The sequence below is a fragment of the Monodelphis domestica genome, chromosome 3 (assembly GCF_027887165.1).
Source record: "Monodelphis domestica isolate mMonDom1 chromosome 3, mMonDom1.pri, whole genome shotgun sequence".
Taxonomy (NCBI): domain Eukaryota; kingdom Metazoa; phylum Chordata; class Mammalia; order Didelphimorphia; family Didelphidae; genus Monodelphis; species Monodelphis domestica.
In genome coordinates, this window is record NC_077229.1 from 71,311,345 (window position 1) to 71,331,627 (window position 20,283).

At 49.0% G+C, this 20,283-nt stretch overlaps 2 protein-coding genes and 1 long non-coding RNA gene across 3 annotated transcripts; 1 reads left to right on the forward strand and 2 right to left on the reverse strand.

The window, feature by feature from the left end:
• Nucleotides 1-350: 350 nt before the first annotated feature.
• Nucleotides 351-5,687, reverse strand: TPGS1 (tubulin polyglutamylase complex subunit 1). The gene is made up of 2 exons (XM_056822083.1): nucleotides 5,029-5,687; nucleotides 351-1,544 (listed from the first exon to the last, which is right to left on the reverse strand). The coding sequence occupies exons 1-2, from the start codon at nucleotides 5,454-5,456 to the stop codon at nucleotides 1,016-1,018; spliced, it is 957 nt and encodes a 318-aa protein (XP_056678061.1). The 5' UTR covers nucleotides 5,457-5,687; the 3' UTR covers nucleotides 351-1,015.
• On the forward strand, nucleotides 1,809-5,029 carry LOC130458245 (uncharacterized). The gene is made up of 3 exons (XR_008917355.1): nucleotides 1,809-2,380; nucleotides 2,846-2,968; nucleotides 4,782-5,029. It is a non-coding gene; the product is annotated as an uncharacterized LOC130458245 (long non-coding RNA).
• A 5,430-nt stretch (nucleotides 5,688-11,117) lies between the features above and the next one.
• MADCAM1 (mucosal vascular addressin cell adhesion molecule 1) lies at nucleotides 11,118-16,398 on the reverse strand. The gene is made up of 5 exons (XM_007489430.3): nucleotides 16,246-16,398; nucleotides 13,857-14,138; nucleotides 13,014-13,343; nucleotides 12,196-12,654; nucleotides 11,118-12,045 (listed from the first exon to the last, which is right to left on the reverse strand). The coding sequence occupies exons 1-5, from the start codon at nucleotides 16,349-16,351 to the stop codon at nucleotides 11,906-11,908; spliced, it is 1,317 nt and encodes a 438-aa protein (XP_007489492.2). The 5' UTR covers nucleotides 16,352-16,398; the 3' UTR covers nucleotides 11,118-11,905.
• Between the last annotated feature and the right edge of the window lie 3,885 nt (nucleotides 16,399-20,283).

Consider the following 20,283-nt stretch of genomic DNA (forward strand, 5'->3'; position numbering starts at 1 on the left):
AGGCCAAGGCACGCCTGACCCTCAGGTGAACACGGCTATCTGATGAGGAGGGGAGACAAGTAGGGCTCCCTGTCTGGCTCCTCCCGGCTGGCCACTCTCAGGCCGAACAAAGTGTTAGTGAGGGTCATCTCGTCGAGACGCCAGTCAGCATTTCTCATCTCTCAGGCCAGGGCATGGGGCTCAGGTAATGATAGGTGTGATGAGAGGCCCTGCCTGGGGCTGGGTGACGTCTGCTTAAGAAGATGAGGACAGGATGCTTCTGCCCCAACTGGAGATGGAGGCTCTTTTTTCTGCTGACACTGGGTGGGCAGGAAAGAGCTGCCACGACTCAAGCATAGACACAGTGCTGGTCGGCGGTTATAAAGATTTTATTACTTAGAATGAAGATGGAAGCTTGGAACAAATGAGAGCCCCAGCCCAAGGGGCAGAGTGCCGATGGCAGGCAGGAGAAAGCCACAGGTGGATAGCCTCAATGCTGAGCTGTCCAGTGATGGGCAGATTGGGAAGCTCTATTTCCCAACTTCAGCCCAGAAAATGATCACAGGACCTGACCCCTCTCCCCTCTGGGAAACCTCCTGGATTCTGGTTCTCCCCATGGAGAAGTTTTTTAGGGGCTGGGCTCCTTCCTCTGTGGGTGGAAGACTAGGGAGGGGGCAGGGGATAATCTCCCCAAGGAGAACGGAGACAGAATAAACTTGGGCTGAGTAAGAACTGGTCCTTAGGTCACCCTTCTGTCAGGATCCCTGGCACAAAGTGCCATGGCTCTTTCCTTTTGGGAGAACCTGAGCAATCTGAGCTGCCAGCAGCCCGGGCCCTATCCCTTCCTCTTAGGAATTCCCAAGCCAGCCAGGGGGCCCTTCCCAGCAAGGGATCAGGGAAAGGAATGAGGTATCTGAGGGGTAAAGTAGAGACAGGGGCCAAGAGGAAGATTGGGGTAGCTTTGCCCATTGATCTGCACTATCCCGACCCGGATCTCGGGTCAGGTTGATCCCTGAAAGGTTTGGCAGCTTTGGGGTTAGCCCACAGGCCTGACCTTTGCAATAAACAAGGTAGCAGCTTTCTCTAGGAATTCGTCCCTCAGCATGGCCGAGTTGGGCTTGCGGGCCAGCAGGGCCCGGTCCATGGCTAGGGCAAGGCAGTCGGGGCCCAGCTGAGAGCCAGCTTCCAGGTATCGGCTTGGGGCTTCAAAATCCCCAGCCAAGAGGGCCCCCTCGAGGGTGTCTAGCACCGCCTGGCACACTCGGCGGTCAGCCTGGCCCGAGTCATCCAGGACCTCGTAGAGGGCATCTGCCCGGGCCACAAACTCCAGAAGCACAAAACAGGTGAGCATGCCATAACGGAAGATGTCAAAGGGAACAGCCTCATGGTCCCGGCACTGGATCTTGCGCAGGAGAGGGGACACGATCTCCTCAGGTGCCTCCCCGTCCCTGCAGATACGCTTGAGAAGCTCACTATAAGTGCGCCCATCTAGGCCCGGCCTCTTCTTCCGGCCGCTGGCACTCAGGCACTCGTAGGCCACGCTGACGTTGTTATTGAAGGCCGTCCTGCAGGATGGGGGCAACAAAGCTGCAGTGAACTACATATGGCCTGTGTCCTCCTGCCTCCCCCATCCCTCTCTACTGGCACACTACCAGACTGTCCAGCCCTGAACATCCAACCTCTTCTTTTAAAACCCCTCCCCTTCTGAGAATCAATATCAAGTGTCAGTTCCAAGGCAGAAGGGCAGTAAAGACTAGACAACGGGGGTTAAGTAACTTGCCAGGACGGCACAGCTAAGAAGTGTTTGAGGCCACATTTGAATACAGGACCTCTCTTCTCCAGACCTGGTTCTCTATCCACTGAGACACCTGGCTGCCCCTGCCTTCTTAGTATTTCTGAACCAGAGGGGTCGAGGACTCCCTGCCATGGGATTTTCTTTCCTCACAAAGGACCTAGAGGCTAGGGTGAATAATGGGACTGGCTCAAGTAGTTGAGAGGAGGTAGAAAAAAGATGGAATCCTAAAGTATTGGGGTTAGAAGAGATCTCTAAACAGACAGTACTTCCTCTAACTTTTTTAAGCCTCAATGATCCTTTTGTTTAAAATCTTACTTTTATTTCTATCTTTTCCCTCTCTTTCTTTCTATAGTCTTTTCTTTATTTGGTGATCTCCTCTCCTCCCCTGGGTTTATTTACCAGCCTTTTCCCTGGTCATGCATGACTACTGAGTCTTTCTTTAGTTAGAAGCTCTTCCCTGAATGGTCCCATATGGTCCCACTCAATGGCCTTTCACCATCTCAAACAAGCTCCAAACTAGACTCATCACAAGTTCAGAGCCTGAAGTGACCAGAGATGATATCTAGCCTGAATCTGAGAACTGAAGTGACATCCAAGCTCACTCAAGTACTTAAGTGACAGAGATGGGATTTGAACCTTCCCCTTTTGAGTCCAGACTGGTTTTTTTCCCTGTCCCTCCTCCATATCTTCCTACTTAAAAACCTATCTTTGCTCCTAGAATTGATACTACAGTTCTAAGGCAGAAGAACAGTAAGGGTTAGGCAATGGCAATAATTTATCCAGGGTCACACAGCTCAGAAGTATCTGAGACCAGATGAGAACCCAGAAACTCCTAGGAATCTCTAAGCCTGGCTCTCTATTCACTGAGCCACCTACCTGCCCTTCTCCGGCCCCCCCCCCCCTTTTTTTGTTAAGGTCACCAGCATCCTTTCATAGACCCAGATTTGAAAATCTGGGAGGCATCGAGCCTCTGCCTTTTTCCTCACCCCTAAGAGCCAATCAGGCACCATTACTTATGCATTTTAGCTCCACAACCCCTCTTACATCCATTCCTCCTTTTCTTTATTCAAGGGGCCGTTTATTGTAGCTGTACTTCAGCACCCTGTTCTGTATTTGACTACTATCACCTCCCAACTTCTGGTCTCTCTCCTCTTCAAATCATCCATCAGAGATCTGCCAAATTATTTTCTTCAGGTAAGGGTTGGACTATCCCTCCCTCTATAGCTCCCTACTGCCCAAAGGATTAAATCTCTACCCCAGCATCTCAAGCCCTTCCAGGTTTAGCTCCAGACCACCTTTCCAGCTTTTTCATAGGTCTCACTCTCTCTCTGTGCTTCCAGAAAACTAAGCCTGGACTACTGGCTATCAGACCTGGGCTCTCCAGTTCCCCTGCTTTGGCTCAGACTGCACATTACAGTTTCTTCTAACCTAGGAGCTTTAAGTTTTTCCAAGGCTCATCTCTCTCCAGAGCCTCCAACCCTTGTCCAATCTCTCCTTTGTCCCCTTTCATTCCTTCTGTGAGTCATGTCATATCCCTGCTCTTTCCCAGTAGGATCAAGCCACTTGGGATCCAAGATTCAGTCATTTTGCCTTTGTATGCCCAATTCCTCAGAGTCCAGAGAAGAGAGCAAGTTTGTTCAAGGTCACACAAGTCAGAGGCAGAACTGAAATTGGAACCCATGTCTTTGTCTCCCAGCTCCGAGCCTTTTCACACTCTGTGGCCTCCAAACTGATGCCTGATGCCACCTAATATGTGCTGATGTAGCCTTCAGAGGGGAGGGAGCAGTGTTTGTGGCAATGCTCTCCACTGCTCCTCCTCTTCCAGTTCTACCCTAAAACAGAATCAGGAAAGGATAGCTAAGGAGAACATTGAGTCCTATTGCCCTGGCACAAGGAAAGGATGGAAGTGGGCCTCTGAGCTACAAAAAGGTTGGCAAATTATTCTCTAGAGATATGAGAGGGGATCCAGGGGGAGAGTTAGAGAGGGAGGGGACTCCCCAGACAGGTCCCTGTCTGACCCAGTGGATGCCCCTCCCTCCTTTACCCAGGCTTTGTTTCTCTGTCTATAAAGTCAGCTTAAAGGGATTTGTCATCTGCCAGATTATTGGCAAGATGAATGAGGTAAGGCTATAAAGCTATTCCAGAATACAAAGACAGTGATGATTAGACCATAAAATAATAAAAGGGTAGTAATATACGGCTTCCCTCCTCATCACATAATTACACTCAGGTTTAAGAGGCAAATCTTTTTTGGAAACAAGATTTACAAAGGCCTGGTGTTCAGTTTGTTCACTCTTAGGGAGGGTTGTACAAAGGACAATGTAGTCTGGGAGAAAGAACCTAAGACTAGGAATTGGGAGAACTGGCTTTTAGTTTCAGCATTGCCACAAACTATCTGTGTGACTTCGGGTTGGGGAAGTCAGGAGAAAAGGTAGGATCACCGGATTTGCATGTAAGAACATAATATCTAATCTTTCATCAGGAAGTATTCTGGGAGTACAAAGAGAGTTGGTTCTGCTAGGTTTGCTGATATCTGTGTGACCCTGTATATGTTGCTCAAATAAAAGCATTGGACTAGATGGTTTGTAGGGTCCTTTCCAGGACCAAATCTATGATTTTACTAAAGACAGAGAAAATAAGGCCCAGAGAGGGTAAGTGATTTGCCTAAGATACTTAAGGGAAAGTTATTTATGTTTATCAGTGGCAGGGCAAATCCCTATTATGTAAAGGAGAAAACTGAATTCTAGAGTGGTTGCTTGGGCTAACAAAGTAGACCTAAGCTAGTCCTAGGCCTAGAACCCATGTGTTTTGTCCATGATTCTTTACCTTTACCTCTCACTCTATGCAACTGTACAAAACCTTTTTTCTGGGGCTGTGCTGTAACATAAGTCCCTCTCTGGACCTTCCATGTGGATACATTTGCAAGGTCCTTCCCAGATTTGACATCCTATATTCTAAGTTCTAAGGTTCGTCCGGGAGTCTAAGAGATGAGCTGTTTCTATCTCAGGCTTTACAGGTACCATAGAACAGCTGGTCTCCAAGCCTTGGTAGGGGAAGACTACAAGGCCCAGCATGCAGCGCGCCGCCCACGCCCCCAGGGGAGAAGTGTGTGTGTCTATGTCGGAAGACTACGACTCCCAGCATGCTTCCCGCGGCACGCGAAAGACCCTGGGACTTGTAGTTTGCGAAGGCTGCGGCCCAGCCGACTGGTAGGTCGGTCCGTCGGTCTTCCCGCCCGGCCCGGCCCCCCGCACCTCTGGGAGTGGTGAGCCAGGCGCAGGTGCCACAAGGCGCGGCCGATGCGCTGCTGCTGCAGGAGAAGCAGGCCTGGGGGTTCCCCGGCGCCGCCGTTGGCCGGCGAGCGCAGGCCCAGGTTGTCGAAGTAGTGTGCCAGGAAGGGGAGCGGCTCGTCGGGTCGCGCCTCCAGCACCTTGAGTAGCGCCGCGCGAAGCATGGCTGTCACCCCGGCCTGGCGCAGGAACTCCTCCTCGCTCTCGGTTGCCAGGCCCCGTGCCGGGCTCGCCCGCCGAGCCTCCGAAGTCCCCGCCACCGCTACCGACGCCGTAACCCGCCGCTTCTCCGCCATCTTCCCTGCGGGCCGCCCGGGGGCCGGAAGCGCCACCATCTTGGCACGGGGCAGTGCAGGAAGTTGTGTGGCGGCCATGTTAGCTGCTGGCGGCATCGTTGTCACCAGCTCTTTGGTGGCAGAGGTGGGTTACAAAAGAGCTTAGATGTAAATGAAAAAACGCTCTCTCTTACTTAAATCTTCTCCAGCGGGGCGGGGGCTCTGCGGCCCGGGCCCCAAGAATGAGCTTTACCAGACGTTAGCCTGGCTTCCCGACAGGCTTGCGGAGGAAGTTGTTCCTGGTATGACGCTGTTGCTACTGCCATATTGAGTATGGGCAGAGGACCCGCCTCTTAGCAACAGCTACTTCTAGTTGCTAGGGACGCGAACTCCGCGTGCCGTTCCTCGGACCTCAGAAACCCAGCTTTAAAACCGGTGTGAAAGTCTCTCTCTCTCTCTCTCTCTCTCTCTCTCTCTCTCTCTCTCTCTCTCTCTCTCTCTCTCTCTCTCTCTCTCTCTCTCTCTCTCTCTCTCTCTCTCTCTCTCTCTGTCTCTCTGTCTCTCCCTCTCTCTCTCCCCCTCTCTCTCCCCCTCTCTCTCTCTCTCTCCCCCTCCCTCTCTCCCTTTCCCTCCCTCCCTCTCCGCCTCCCCCTCCCCCTCCCTCTCTCTTTCCCTCTCTCTCTCTCTCTCTCTCCCTCTCTCTCTCTCTCTCTCTCCCTCTCTCTCCCTCCCTCCCTCCCTCTTTCTCTCCTTAAGTCCCAGGCTGGTTCTTGGAGTTCAGGAGGGAGTTGGTGGGGAAGCAACTCCTGTTTGTAGGGATTGTATGTTCCCAGTCAGAGCACTAGATAGGAATTTATGCTTGCAGGGAGCTTGGATTCCTGGAGTTTGAGGTTGTTTCTGCCCTCAGGGAGCCTCAGATGACCTGGAAACAGCTCCTACCTTTAGGGACTCGCATATGTGTGGAAATGATGGTCCTTGCCCTAAGGGAGCTCTAGATTTGAGGTGGGAGGAAAACAGCCCTTTCCTCAGGAAGCCCATAGTATATGGGGTAGACTCTTGTCTGCCTTCTGAAAGCCCCAGTTGTGAAGGAGAGAACCTGGATACACTTTACCTTGGGGTTTAAGAAAAGGATACACAGGAAAATAATCAAGAACGCTTTTAGAGCAACTTCTCAGCAAATGTGAATGACTTCTGTGCAAACTGTGGGCCTTTGCATGAATGAAAGAAATAATGAAACAAGTGCTTAGACAGTCCCTGCTGTGACTAGAAATTCACATGCCATTGGTGGTGGGGTGAAACAGTAAAGGAGTGGAAGTGAGGATAGGATATTTTGGCTTGGAATGTTACAGGGATGATGATGGCCTGAATTCACAGAGAAAAGTAAATCCTGGCTAGATGTAGAGGGAACCTGAGAAAATGATTCAGCCATCATTGCCTAGAGCTATCTTTCTGCATGCACAAGTGACCCCATTTCATCTTGTCTCTGTGAGCAGATTGCCCTGCCTGTCATCCCCACTTTCTCACTTAATTTCAACTTCTCTTTGTTTATTGTCTGCCTCCCTACTGCCTACAAACATGCCCATTTCTCCATTCTCAAAAGAAAACTCACTCCATCTGTCCATTCCCAAGGGCTATCTCCATATCTCCTCCCTTTGTGGCCAAAATCCTTGAAAAGACCATCTATCGAATAGATGCCTCCACTCCTTTTCCTATCATTCTCTTCTTAACTCTTTACAATCTGACTTCTGACTTTATCATTCAACAGAAATTGCTCTCTCCTTGCCAAATTGAATGGCCTTTTCTCAATCCTTAACCTTCTTGACCTCTCTGCAGCCTTTGGTACTGCCCTTCACCTTTTTCCCTTTAGATTTTTTTTGTGGTACTACTCTTTCTGGCTCTCATACCCATCTAACTGCTCCTTCTCAGACTCTCTTGATGAAAGCTCTGTCTTGGGCCCTCTTCTCTTCCCCCTCTATGTTATTTCATTTGGTTACTTTTTCAGCTCCTGTGGATTCCATAGCCCTAACCTTTTGCTAATCTTCAGTCTTGGATCTCCAACTGTCTTTTGATTATCTTGAACTACTTAAACTCAACATGTCCAAAACTCAGTGCATTATCTTTCCTCCTCCCTCCCTTCCTCCTAACTGTCCTATAACTGCCCAGAGTACCACTATCCTCAATCACTCAGGCTTGAAACCTCTCATCGTTTTCTTTCACTGCCCCCCCCCCCCCAATCTGATCTATTAAGTACTGTTGATTTTACCTTCATAACATCTCCTGTATATTCCCCCTCCTCTCCTGACACTACCATCATTCTTTGACCTGAACTCTTGCAGCAGCTGCCTGCTGGCTGGTCTCCCTGCCTCAAGTCTAAGCTTCTATCCTCCCATCTATCCTCCACTCAACTGTCTAAGTGAAGATCGGACCAAGTGGCCCCCAACACCCTCACATTCAGTAAATTCCAGTGGCTCTCTGTCACCTCCAGGATAAAATATAAAATCCTATTTGGTGTTCAGAACCCTTCATAATCTCCCCCTCCCCTACTTTTCCAGTCTTCTTAACTATCTCTCCCCCCCACCCCACCCCCCTCTATGATCCAGGGCTTGGTTTCTGGTCGGTTTCAGTTTGGAATGGAAGTTGTCAGAGATCCATTCATTCCCAACCTCAAAGAATGTGGTTTAGGTGTTAGGAAATGAAACTATGACAGTGACTCAGTTCCCCAAACACTAGTTTTTGACTAGAGGGATATCCTTTTGGATGACCCTATTGGGGGAGATTTCTACTGTTTCCTTTTTTAGGGGTCCTTGTCCCCACCTCAGATGAGTGCATTTCTGAGAACAGTCGATGTCTTCCCTCTTAGGGAGTTTAAGAGCCAGGACTATATATTTTACCTCATAATGAGGGCTTCCTGAGGCTCCCTTCTGTGAATGGGAATTTCCTGAGGGCCAGGGTATTGTCTCCTGCCCACTCAGAATGGAAACTCTGCTTCAGCATTTTGGGAAACTGGGAAGATGTAGCCATTAGTTCAGGAAATTAGCTCAAATTATCTTTATCTTACCCTGAGGGACTTGGTGTTTCTGACAACCTAAACTTTCGATGATTCTGGCTTGTGGGACCTTTACTTCCTCCACTGGCCACTGGGAGGGGAGAACCAATCTGACCACTCTTAGGAGAAGTTTAATAGGGGAATGTTACTCACTCTCCCACTGACCAGGAATCCAGGGATAATATCTGGTCATTCACTCTGAATTTTGAAGAGAAGTGAAACAGGCCAGAACAGGGGAATAATCTTGCCCCATGGGCATGTGGATACTTGAAGTACCAAAGTCAGATCTGGGTCTCCTCTATTCTCTCTAGTCCAGAGTTCTTCCAGCAGGCTGAAGATTCCTACTGTTGTTCCTCTGGAAGTACTTTGGAATATTTTGATATACTACCTAGGATATCAGAGTGAGGACTACAACTATTTACTTTTTGCTTATTTTGAAATGATAATGGCCAGAGTTAGTCCTCAAGAAGAGACATGAGAAGACACCTGCCCTTTTTTCTTGCTGAGCTGGGGAGCATGGGTATAGAGCGCTGCCTAGGACTCCAGACTCTTTTTGATGACTAGTTTTGCTGAGCTCTTTTTAAAAATTCCTTGGTTTTAACTCCTCATTATAAAGGATGGCTTTCTAAGTAGGGATGGTGGTGGGGATACATTGGGAAATGTAGATAATGCAAAAATGAAAGCTATTAATAAAGATTTGATTTAAAAGAAAGTATGTTTTTTTCAATAATGATAAGAGCTTCCTTCTCTATAGGCTCCTATGAAGCTTGGTACCCCTTCCAGTGTATTCGTCACACAAACCTTGTAGAAATTTCTGGTGCCAAGTTCATATTTCCATTCTTTCTCTGACTTTCTCTCCAGCCTTCATTTCCTCAACTTTGGACTTCGCTTCTGTCCCTGCTAGTTAAGGATCCTGAGTTAGGCTGGGCTTAGACAGAGAGGAGGAGGATGGGCAACTATTCAAACCTATAGTCCTGATGAAGGCCCAGCTCTGTTTGACTCCAGACCAGCCCACACCACTCATTTCCTCCTCCCAACTTGTCTTTTCTGACACAATCCCTAACCATGTCGTCCCCCAGATCTCTAACCCCCTGTTCTCCCCTCTATCTTTCATCTGCTAGACATCTCCACCTAGATGCCCCTCTCCCTTTTCCTGACTTCTGCTTCTACCAAGGGTACCACCATCTGCCCTGTGCGCCATGTTTGAAGCCTCATTGTCATCCTTGACTGTTCATTTTCCAACCCCTCCATATCAAATCAGTGGTCAGATTTTGTCCTTTTTTACCTCCTTCACAAGGCCACAACCCTAGCTGAGACCCTCATTACCTCTCCCCTGGACTATTGCCATAGCTTCCTCATACTTCCAGTCTCTCTTTCCTCTTAATGTATTGTCCAAAAGACTGCCCAGGCCCTCTTCTTCAAGAACAGATCAGTCCCCATCACTACCTTTTTTTTTAAAAAAAACCCTCACCTTCTGTCTTGGAATCAATACTATGTATTGGTTCCAAGGCAGAAGAGTGGAAAGGGCTAGACAATGGGGGTTAAGTGACTTGCCCAGGGTCACACAGCTAGGAAGTGTCTGAGGTCATATTTGAACCCAGGACCTCCCATCTCTAGGCCTGGCTCTCAATCCACTGAGCTATCCAGCTGCTCCCCATCACTGCCTTTCTTTAGGGTTCTCAGGGTCTTTACTTGGTCAAACCCTTGTGTCAGGGAAGTCACTTTAGTAACTCTAGAGGCTTAATAATTAAATAAATCTTTCATGTTAAACTTTTATGTTAACCTTTAATTTGTCAGTATAGCTTAAAGGGGATCTCCTGCTAGATGTCACAAGCATCAGTGGAAAGGCCCGAGATATATTGAGAACCCCTCCACTCTGTATTGTTTCTTCCCCCTAACTTATGTCAGACAGGCCTGGACACAAGGCTTGACCTAATTCTGAATCCTGTCAGTGGAGGGCCTTTTACTGGAGTGCCCCGGACCCACTGCTAAGAGGGGCATCTTGAGGATGGGTGTAGATGGGCTGGTTGATGTATGCCCACCTCATTGTTTGGTAGCAACTTGGGTATCCCAGGAGTTGGAGAGAACGCACTGAAGCTTGGCCTGACTGGGCCTATAAGGACAGGACTGCGCATGAAAGGGAATAAAAGCTATATTCTGGAGAAGGTGGGAGTTGCAGACTGTTGGAAGAGCTGGAATCTTATTTGTTTAAGGGGGCCAGGTCCCTTTAATAAATAGTTATTGGCTTGGAGCTCTGCCTCGGTTGTTTTATTTCAGATTGCACACATTTCTGGCATTACGGAAGGGATGCCAAATTGGAAACTTGAGTTCCTCAAGTCTGTCTAATGCAACCTCTCTAGCTTCCTTCAAGGAATTATTGAGGCCCACCAGAAGAGTTCTCCTGGTCCTAACCGCTGTGAGCACTCTTTCCCCCTACCCACCTCCCTTAGTCTGTCTATACTTTGTCTCCACATACATATGATTCCAGTCCTGCTGCTGCCCAACATCGGAGTGTTAGCGGGGACCAGGTTGGGGTTGTTCTCTCTCCTTGGCATTGAGTACGGTGCCTAGCACAGAGTGAGTACTAGTTAACACTTGTCGAATTCATAATAAAGTTAGGGGTAGGGAGGATAGTATTCAGAGGTCTGGAGTCAGAAGGGACTGCAGAGGCCACCTGGTCTATTCTCATTTTTACAGATGAGGAAAAGGAGGCAGGAAAAGAAGAAACAAGGATTTATTAAGTGCTTCCGGCAGGCCAGGCAGTATGCTGAGTGCTTTATAAAGATCATCTCCTTTGATGCTCACAAAAAGCCTTCAAGGTAGATGCAATTATTACCCCTATTTTACAGTTGAGGAAGTAGAGACAGAAGTTAAATGACTTGCCCAAGATTGTAGTGCATAAGTGTCTGAGGTTGGATTTGAACTTGGATCTTCCTAACTCTAGGCCCACTTTTATCTATTGCAACACCTAGATCGAATAGCTTGCTCAAGTCTAGTTAATAGGCATTAGAAGCAGGAATTGAACCCAGGGCCTCTTATTCCAGAGCCAGCTGTTTCTGGATTAAATGAACAAATGAATGTTCTCTAAGTCAGTTCTGATGTTCTGTCTTCAAAGATCTCTTCCAGCTTGGACATTCCATATTTTGACAGTCTGAGCTGTCTCAGTTAGCAGGAGCAACAGCTTCACAGACAGATGAACTCTTTATTAGTCAGACCCTGGGATGATCAGAAATGGATTTGCTGCCCATTCCCACCCCAAAGAGAAGAACCAGCTGATGTGAGAGAGCCTGGCGGGACCCCTCCCAAACTGTCCCTACCCAACCCAGAGGACCACCCTGCTTCCACCTAGTTTCGAGGGCCCTCTGGGTGGCAGACCCAAGGGAAGCCCTTCATGGCTGGATGGGAGACAACTTCCCTCCTTTTTACACTGGCCATTCCACTTCCCAGCCCTGGAAGCTGGCAGGATCTAGAGCTCGGTATTCAGCCAGGGCTGTGACAGAGTGTGCTTTCAAGGCTGGGCTCAGGTTTGGAGAGAGGCACAGGCCTTAGTCCTGAGCCATCTCCGTAGGCGGTAAGATACGAAGGCCATAAGGATCAACCCCAGCATACAACCACCTGTCCATAGGGCTGCCGAGTTGCCCCATTTGTCCACATCAGGCACTGAGAAAGGAAGGAGAGGGCCCTGTGAGTCGTGAGCCCCTCCGCCTGCTCCAGTCCCCCCAGCCTCTCCGAGCTCTCCTTCCTTTGGTGCCCTCTTCCCTGTCACTCCAAACCACCCTTGCCTTGCCCTGCCACCCCTCAGAGACTCACCAATGTTCCTGTCCAGGGATATCCTGGCCGTTTGACCCCCGGGTTCTTGTTGGCACTGGTACAGTCCCCTGTTCTGGGGTCCTGGATGCATTATGATTAGGGTGGCCTGGGCCCCAGCCTCCTGTCTCTGGTAGTCTGCCAGGCTGCCTGGGGCCTGGCTCCAGGACACAGATGCCCCAGGTTCACAAGCTGTCTTGCATGTTAGCACCAAGTGTCCCCCATGGATCCCTGATGTTTGGGACCAGGATATTTTGGGGAGGCACAGATAGCCAGTGCTGGGTTTTGAAGTAGGGGATAGTGAAGACCCAGGGCCCAAAGTCAGGGAGGAAGCCGTGGTGTCAGGAAGCGTGGAGGTGTAATCCTGTACTACAGGGGCCTCTGAGGAGGGCAGAAGCAGCCCCGTAGGGGTCTTTGTTGCCAGAGGGGTGCTTGGTTCCGGGGATGTCATCCTGGCCATGACTGGGAAAATAAAGTAAGGCAGAGCTATTTTTACTCTTTGGGGAAGGTTTCTCTTGCACATCCTCTCCCCCAACCCTAATGAGCAGCCTTTTCCTCTCCATCCCCCCACCAAGAGAAAGGGGCATGGGTCTCCTTGGGGAAAGGAAGAGGTCCTTTTCCAGAGGAAGGAAGGAGACATTGCCCTGCAATAAGGGTCTCAAACCAGGTCAGTCAAACAAATGGAAAGTCAGAGGCGTGCAGGATTGGAGGGAAGGGTGTGGATATTTAGGGAGGAAGGCTCTTCGGAGGAGTTTGGTTGAGTAGAGAGAATATGGGCTGGTTGGGAGTCAAGTGGGGGTGGAAAGGGGGGACACGCTCACCGGCTATGCCCCGGCTGTGGCTGAGAACCTGATGCTCAAGCTTCATCTCGACCTGGCAGCGGAGCTCCGGTCCCAGGGTCACAAGCTCCGCTGGTAGAGCCCAGTGCTTAGTGACCTGGAACACTTCCAGATCCTCCCCAGTCTCTGCTTCTTGCTCAGGCTTCAGATCTTCATAAAGGAGCTCTAGTTCCCCCAGCTTCTCATCTCCCTGGTACCAGGCGAACGTCAGGCGGCTGTCATAAGGGGACACCTCTCGGGCTGAGCAGACCAGGGTGGCCGCCTGCCCAAGGACCAAGGTGCTCGGGGACACTTCCAGCTTGTCAGGAAAGGCTGAAAGAGCCCGAGGTGAGGTTGATGAGGAACGGTACAGGGTCCCAGCTACCTCTCTGTCTCTCCCCTGCCCCCCTTTCTGATCTCTCTTTCTCTTTGGCTCCTCTCTCAATCTCCATCTCAAAGAACATGGACTTTCAGAGCTATGAGAAATCAATTATACTTAACTTTCTCAAATTGGGAAACTGAGGCACACAAAGGGAAAGCCTGCCCTAACCCAGTGAATTGGGATCAGAGCCAGGTCTCCTACCTCTCTACCACGGGCTGCTCAGCCCGAGTCACGAGCAATCATCGTTCTTTACCTCATCCCAACAACTCTGTTAGGTCAAAGACTGCATTACCCTTCCTGTTTTATGGAGCAGAATGCTAAGACCCAGAGCGGAGCTGGGTCTGGCCCAAGATCACACAGGGCCACTGGGGTGGAGTTGGGACCTTGCTGGCCGGTGGGCTTTCCCTTCATCTCCTGCCCCTGGGCTCTTGCCTACCCGAGTTTCTTGCCAGGATGGGACTTACCATATACTAGCAGCTCTACACGGTCCTGGTAGGTCTGGCCTTGGCACGTGCTGATACACACCTTGGTCCCAGCCATAGAGAGCGTGGCTTCAGGGATGGTCAGGACGCTGAGGCCTGGCTCTGAGAAGACGTGGCCAAGGCTTGTATCTAGCCCCTTCCATTGCACCGTGGCTTCGTTCCCAGGGCAGGCCACAGAGCACCGGAGCTGAATGGAGCCTCCAGCTGGAACCACTGGCCACTTTGGCTCTACTTGCACAGGGTTCTCTCCATCCCTGGGTGCCGCTAAGGAGAAGAGGTACAAAGGGAGGGCATCTGCAGTCGGAGGGGACAAGGGCACCTTCTTGTCCTGGGACAAGGGTTTAAATCATCTAGGTGGCTCGGATGATAGAGAGCCAGGCCTAGAGATGTGAGGTCCTGGGTTCAAATGTGACCTCACACACTTCCTAGCTGTGATTCTGAGTGACTCACTTCACCCTCATTGCCTAACCTTTACCAATCATCTTTTCTTTTTTTAAACTCTTACCTTTCTTAGTATCAATACTGGGTATTGGTTCCAAGACAGAGGAGTGATGATAAACATCTAGGCAGTGGTGATTAAGTGACTTGCCCAGGGTCACACAGGAAATGTCTGAGGCCGAATTTGAACTCAGGATCTCCCATCTCTAGGCCTGGCTCTCAATCCCCTGAGCCACCCAGCTGTCCCTCCTGCTCTTATCATTCTTCTGCCTCAGAACCAAAACACAGTATTGATTCTAAAACAGAAGGTAAGGGTTTTAAAGACATTTAAAATGATGAGATTCTCTTTCAAGGCTGAGGGGTCTTGGAGCTAAAGATCATCTCAGTTATCCTTGGGCTCAGGGCTTACCATCCTAAGGTTATGATCATTTAGAGCCAGAAGAGCCTGGGGACATTCTAGTGTTCCAACCACCTCATTTTCCAGATGGGCAAACAAGCCCAGAGAAGGAAAGTAATTTTTACCACGTCACAGAGTCAGAATTCAACCCAAAGTCCCTTTGATGTCCTATTTATTGCTTTTACCAGCAATATTACATGCACCTTCTCAAGGACATTATGGCATAGTGGGTGCTTACTGGCCATGGGAAGGACCTTGTAGAGAGACCTTCTCACTAAGCCTTAGATTCCTCCTCTGTAAAATGAAGGAGTCAGACTAGATGGCCTCTGAGGGCCCTTTTGGCTCTAAACTTGTGATTTTATGGTTGGTTTGCTAAATCCTTTGAAACTCTCCAGAAGCTTGGCTGCCTCCCCCATCCGTCTCCATCACTGTTTCCTCTACCATCATCTGTGGGATTGGAGATGCTGAACTATGCTCTGACTCTACAACCCCAGAGTCGCTAAACTCTAACTTCACACAGAATTCTGTAGCTTCAAGGGACTTTAGAACATGGAAAGTCAGAGCTAAAATGTTCAAAGATGGAAGGCCATAGATGGCTGCCTGGGACCAGAGTATATGAGAACTGGGAAGGACTTAGAACATAGAGTATGTCTGAGCTGAGAGAGACCTTGGAGATTGATGAATGAATGAATGAGCAAATACAAATATACTAAGTGCTGGACTTAAAATACAAGAGAGACAGACAGTTCCTGGCCTTGAAGAACTTACTTTTGAACAGGGTAGAAAGCACAGGGGGCAGTGGTGGCCAGAAAAGAGATTTACCAGGGAAAGTCCCAGGGATGGTGAAAAGAACCCTAGGTCCAACAGCCTTGGGATTGAAAGAGAGAGGTGTGTGTGTCTGTCTGTGTCTCTCAGGATCTTGAGGCAGCAAGTATCTGAATAGCTGCTTAGAAGAGATGTGAAGTAGGCTCTGGTCTGGGGCTAACTAAATATAGTGGGTACGTTTGTACTCGATACCAATCAAGACATGGAAACCTTAAATTTTCAGATGGAGAAACTGAGACTCAGAGAAGAGGGACTTAGGGTCATAGGATTAGAAGCTAGGAAGAGCCTTAGAGATCAATATAGTTCAACACTCTCATTTCACCGATGAGGAAACCAGGTATGGGAGAGGTTAAGTAACTAGCTGTGGAAGAGACATGAAGAGAGAGAGGATGTGCAGGACAACCCAGGCATGCAGACCAAGGTGAAGGACCTGTCTGTCAATCAAGGAGAAGATTCCAAATGGAAATCCAAACAGGTCCTTCACCTTGGTCTGCATGCCTGGGTTGTCCTGCACATCCTCTCTCTCTTCATGTCTCTTCCACATAGCCCAAGGTCACCTCCTACCTCCTTTCCACTCCATGGTGATTTGCCTAGGGCCACAAGGCCAATGGGAGGTAAAGGCTGTATTAGATAGAATCCAGGCCATCCCTTCACTCCCAACCTTACCAAATAGGAAGCCCTATTTGATGAGTCAGGAGGCAGAGAACTTACCCCAACTACTCTGGCCCTGGAGGAGGACAAGAAGGAAGAAGAGGAAGAGTTCACGCCGGAAGAGGAAGAGAAGGTAGAGGGGGAAAGGGAGGGCTGCTTCATTCATAGCTCTCTCCCTCTGATGCAGCCCCCTCACGGCAGCTCAAGCTCCAGTTTCCTTTTTCTCTCTGAATCCCTTCAGAAGACCCTGCTTAAGTAGCATCAGCCTGACCCCGCCTCCTTCGTCATTGGATCCTAGAGGATTTCCAGGGGGGAGGATTTCTCTGCCCAGAATGGGACTCTCCTGAGTCCCTTGGGTCTTGGGGGGAACTGAAGCAATGCCAAATCAGGGAAGGGAATAATGAAATCTCCTGTTCTGGAATGATCTGTCTACGAATGGAGGGTAGGGAGTGGGCTGGATGGATAGGTTGACTCCTGAAGAATATGATGCAACCTTGGAGACCTTGAGGGAGGGCGACCTAGGTTCTTAGGTCAAGAAGACACAACTTGCTCCAAAAAACCCCTCATGGTGGTGGGGGTGGTGGGTTAAGTGGGGAGTCTCTTCCAACCCTGGTGAACTGCCCATAGCCATTTACTCTCTGTGCCCCTAACAGGCTGAGATCAGAATTTAGGCTGACACCAAAGTCAGAGCTCTGCCTGGAGCTAGGAAAAAGGGTCTGAAGCATTCCTTCTCAAAGTTGCCACTCAGAGACACATCTACGGATCCTTTCTCTCCTCCCTTTCATCATGGGCTATGGGAGCAGAATCGGGTGCCGTGGGAAAGGTTTGGTTCTGTAGTCCCAGGACTTGGGTTGATTCTAATAACTGTGTGGCCAAGCAAGTCACTTCACACTTTGGGGCCCCAGTTACCTCATCTGTTACATGAGGGGGTTAAAATTATTGGTCTCAGAAGACCCTATGAAAGGGAGGGTGGGTGGCACCATGCTAGGGTGTCTTTTCCCTCTTTCTTCCTTCTCGTTGTCTTCAGCCTTGGCTGCCCCTTCAAAGTCAAATTCCCAGGAGCCTTCATCTTAGCAGGGCTATGTGACTAGCCTTGGGTCTAGTTATAAATCCCCTCAGAGATCAGAGACCAAAGCTAGGGACTGTTTTCTGAGTTTCCATGTGGGGGCAGAAGACTTTAAGACTCCCTTATCTCCAGGAAGACATGAGGACCTCCAAAGGAAAGACTTGGAAGTCTTCTCTTTCACTTACTGGAAGATAGCAGGGACTGTGTGGGAAGCTGGGGTTTGAAAAGAAAAGACCCAGGCTTACTGATAATCTGACTAGGTCAAGGCTTCCCAGTTGAGGGCTGGAATTCCCCATCCATCTCCCAGGGGCCTGGAAGTGATTTTAGGCTTAGCTTCTCTCTTCTTTCTAATGCAGGCTCCTTGCTTCTTCCTGCCCATGGGAATTTTAGACACAGCTCTGCTCTGAATTACTCTGATTCCTCCCTTTTCCCCAGTTCATCCTAATGTGGCATCCTTCACCAGCCCCTAAAAGTCATGACTCCTTATCCCTTCATTTCCCACCTTCCTATTGTCACAGGGTAAGACTGGGTCTTATGTGGGCAAGCACTGAAGATATATCCATCCTGGAGCACAGCCTTACTACTCAGGTCCAGAGGCAGCCACAGGACTTGGGAGTTAAGGGTTCTGGGTCTGCCGTGTGACTTTGGGCAAGTTTCTTCCCTTCTCTGGACCTCAGTTTCCCCTTATATACAATGAAGGAGTTGGATGTGCTCATCTCTAGCTTCTGACATGCTGTGTCTTATCTAAGACCCCTCTCAACTCTGACATCTACAAACTCATGTGCTGTAGACCCAGAAGTCATCTATCTCGACTTCTTTATTTCATAGAAAAGGAAACCCAAGTCCAGGGTAAGTAGCCAGCCGCCCCTAAAACTGTGGCCATCTGGGGTTATCAAGAAACATGGGGTTGGGAATCAAGGAGATGATGGTTCTACTGGCACTCTGCCCTGGTCCAATAACAAAGGGGAAGGAGAAAGGAATGTGTATAGTGACCTACTATGTGCCAGGCATAGTGCTAAGTGACCTTTCTTTTTTTTTTCCTCTTAAACTCTTATCTTCTGTTTTAATATCAGTTCTAAGATAGAAGAATAATAAGGGCTAGGCAGTGGGGGCTAAATGAGTTACCCAGGGTCACACCGCTAGGAAGTATCTCAATTCAGATTTGAACCCAGGTCTTTCCAACTCCAGACCTGGTGCTCTATCCTCTGTGCTACAAAGCTAGCTGCCCCTTGTGCTAAGTTCTTTTTACTAATATCTCATCTGATTCTCACAACAACCTTGAGAAGTGGGTACTGGTGTGATCCCCATTATGCTGTTATGACCTCCCTTTTACAGATGAAGAAACTGAGGCAAACCAAATTTAATTGATTTGCCCAGGGTCACACAGCTATAAGTGCCTAAGGCTGAATTTAAACTCAGGGTTTCCTGACTCCTGACTCCAGGCTCAGCTTTCTATCCATTGTGCCATTTAACTGCCTCTAGAGAATTAATATGGGTTCTGAGTACCACATTTCAGGAAGGATGTGGGCAGGCTGAAGACTCCACCTCTGCCTCAGTTTTTTTAATCTGTAAAAGGGGATTCTAAGGCACTTTCCTCCCAGGGTTGTTGTGAGGATCAAATGAGATATTTGCAAATTGCCTTGCCATCTTTAAAGCATTCTATGAATGCCAGCTATTCCTATGTGTGGGTTTGTTTGTTTTTTTTTGGTATGCTTCTATAGGATGACTCTGGAAGACTGAGTAAAGCCAAAGACTGTAACGCTGCCTCATTTAAATCCAATTCACTTGCAGGTCATCCACCCATGATGCCATGATGTCATTGGTCCTCTTTGAAAATGAAGGCCAGACAAGAAGAAGAATGTAACTTCTTGGGAATCAGGGACTATTTAGATTTTTTCTTTTTGTGCCCAGCACAATGCCTGGAATGTAGTTGGCACTTACTGGATATTTGTTAATTATTTGATTGGCTCTGAGATTCTATGAAGTAACAGACCTGGAGTCAGAAGTCAAACCCAGGTCCCTTAGCTCCACATCCCCTGTTCTTTCTACTACCCTTCCCGCTCTCTTCCAGCTCTGACGTTCTGTTCACCAAGGCTCCTCTGAAATCCTCTATGGTAAGGTTGGGCTCTGATGTTCTCTCAGGATGTTCTATCAGGATGGCTGGATAGAGGCAGCTCACTTAACTCACTCCTTTTGCTGTTCTCTGCATGGGCTGGGCAAAGGCTTTCCATTTTCTTGCATCCCCCTCATACCACCCCATTCTTTTCTTCCCTTGGTCCTCCCTGAGTCATTTTTGGTTCCAGTAAAGTCTAAACAGGAAGCCAAATTGTAGGCGAAGGTCAGGAGTGGAGACCCAAGGGGTAATGAAGAATAGGCAGAGGCCCTGGGCACATCCCAACAGAGAAGGCTGAGGGGCTGGGGCCCTTCCCCGGGAAGCTGGACCCTTAACCCCAGTCCTCTTTGTTTACTTTTGCTTCTAACACACCCATGTTGTCTCCGGCTCAGAGAAGAAGACTGGGGGGGGGTGATTAATGGGTTACTTCCCTCCTCAATTTCCTAGCTAAGTCAGATCTAAATCCCCAGTTCTAAGGCTCTAACAGCCAACTGCTCCCTTCATCTCCAAGAGAACGAGGCCATAGGAACGTGAGGCATTGCTGAGCCTGCCATTTTAAAAATTCCTCAGTGAGATCATGTCATGCTAAAATGACTGAGTAGTAGGTGGATAGCCATGAGTTCTCAACCTTTTAGACTGAGAAACTTGAGGGCTAGGCCAGGCAGGTGAAATGACTCGTCTGAAGTCCCAAAGGAGATCAGGGACGTCATGGCTTGGTATGACATAGCTGTAGTTGAATAAGCCCTGGCTTAGGAATCAAGAGATGGCACCATGGATAAGTTACTTCTCCAGGCCTCAAATTGCCTTTAATGGTCCCTTCAGGCTCTGATGTTCCAGATTTTTTGATTCTCAGACTGAGGTCCTTTCTACTACATGAAAATATTTCCCATGTCACCTCATAGGACATGGAATTAAAAAT